Source organism: Tupaia chinensis, unplaced genomic scaffold, assembly GCF_000334495.1.
Source record: "Tupaia chinensis unplaced genomic scaffold, TupChi_1.0 Scaffold000403_1, whole genome shotgun sequence".
In the NCBI taxonomy this organism is placed as follows: Eukaryota; Metazoa; Chordata; class Mammalia; order Scandentia; family Tupaiidae; genus Tupaia; species Tupaia belangeri.
In genome coordinates this window covers 845,485-846,631 of record NW_006159905.1, presented here as the reverse complement: position 1 = coordinate 846,631, position 1,147 = coordinate 845,485, and the positions used below count along the sequence as shown (strand labels likewise).

The window sequence follows — 1,147 nt, the reverse complement described above, 5'->3', positions numbered from 1 at the left end:
CGCCAGCGCCTGCCCCGGGGGCTGCGGGCCGCGGGAGCTGTGCCGCGCGGGCCAGTGCGTGTGCGTCGAAGGCTTTCGCGGTCCCGACTGCGCCTTCCAGATATGCCCCGGGGACTGCCGGGGCCGCGGAGAGTGTCGTGACGGCAGCTGCATCTGTCAGGATGGCTATGCCGGGGAGGACTGCGGAGAAGGTGAGCCGGCCGCCGCCACGTGCGCTTGGTCAGGGGCGGAAGTTCTGGAGACAGGACCTTGGGAAGACCTGAACCTTTGGCCTAGGGACCCAGGGGAGGAATTCGTGCACTGGGAGAGGAGACGGGCGCAGGCTCAGGCAGGGGCAGTGGCACCGTAGCAGCACGCGGGCGGGCGGGGCTGTCCACAGCTCTGATGGGCAGGTGCCGCCTCTTAGGAGATTCCGGGTTTCTAGAGAAGGAAGGAAGGCGGACAGACCCAGGCCCCGTGCGGGCTCTCCTGCTGGGGCCCTCAGCGGGGCTGTGACGGTTGGGACAGGGCTGCTGCTTTGGGCTAACCAGCTTTCCCTCCATTTTCCTGAGCAGAGGTGCCAGCCACAGAGGGCATGAGGATGCACCTTCTGGAGGAGACCACGGTTCGGACAGAGTGGACCCGGGCCCCCGGCCCAGTGGATGCCTATGAAATTCAGTTCATCCCCACGGTGAGGGGGTTGCCGTGGGCCAAGTGAGAAGGACGTGGGAGAGGGGCTTGCCCGGTGCAGGCAGGTCCCGGGTGCCGGTGGTTGTGTCCAGATGGCTGGGTTCCTGAGGCGGCTGCGAAGGCCCCGTGTCTTGCTCCCTATGTCATGGAGGCCTGTGCAGCCTCTCTGTCAAGCCCCCGCTCAGTGCAGCTGGAACACCTCTGGTGGCCGTGAGTGCGGTGCTTCCTGAGCCCGTGCAGCCCGTGGTAGTTCTGTGGTTGCTGAATCCACATCTGCCTCATGCTAACCTTCATCACTGGCCCTCGCTGGGCAGTCACCGCAGACAGGAGCTCTGTGCTTTCCCTGTGCCCCGTACCACAGGCCTCCAGGGATGCAGAGACAGCCACGGCGTCACCTTGCAGTCTCTGCAGGCAACCCCCCTGTTTTCTGGTTGGGTGTTTTCTTTTTCTTTCTTTCTTTCTTTCTCTCTCTCTCTCT

At 64.5% G+C, this 1,147-nt stretch overlaps 1 protein-coding gene across 1 annotated transcript in view; it reads left to right on the top strand.

Moving 5' to 3' along the window:
• The window catches only part of TNXB (tenascin XB), an 85,461-nt gene that overhangs the window by 22,621 nt on the left and 61,693 nt on the right, over positions 1–1,147 (top strand). The window contains 2 exon segments of the mRNA XM_027774133.1: positions 7–191; positions 555–670. Coding sequence (XP_027629934.1) covers positions 7–191; positions 555–670 — 301 coding nt within the window.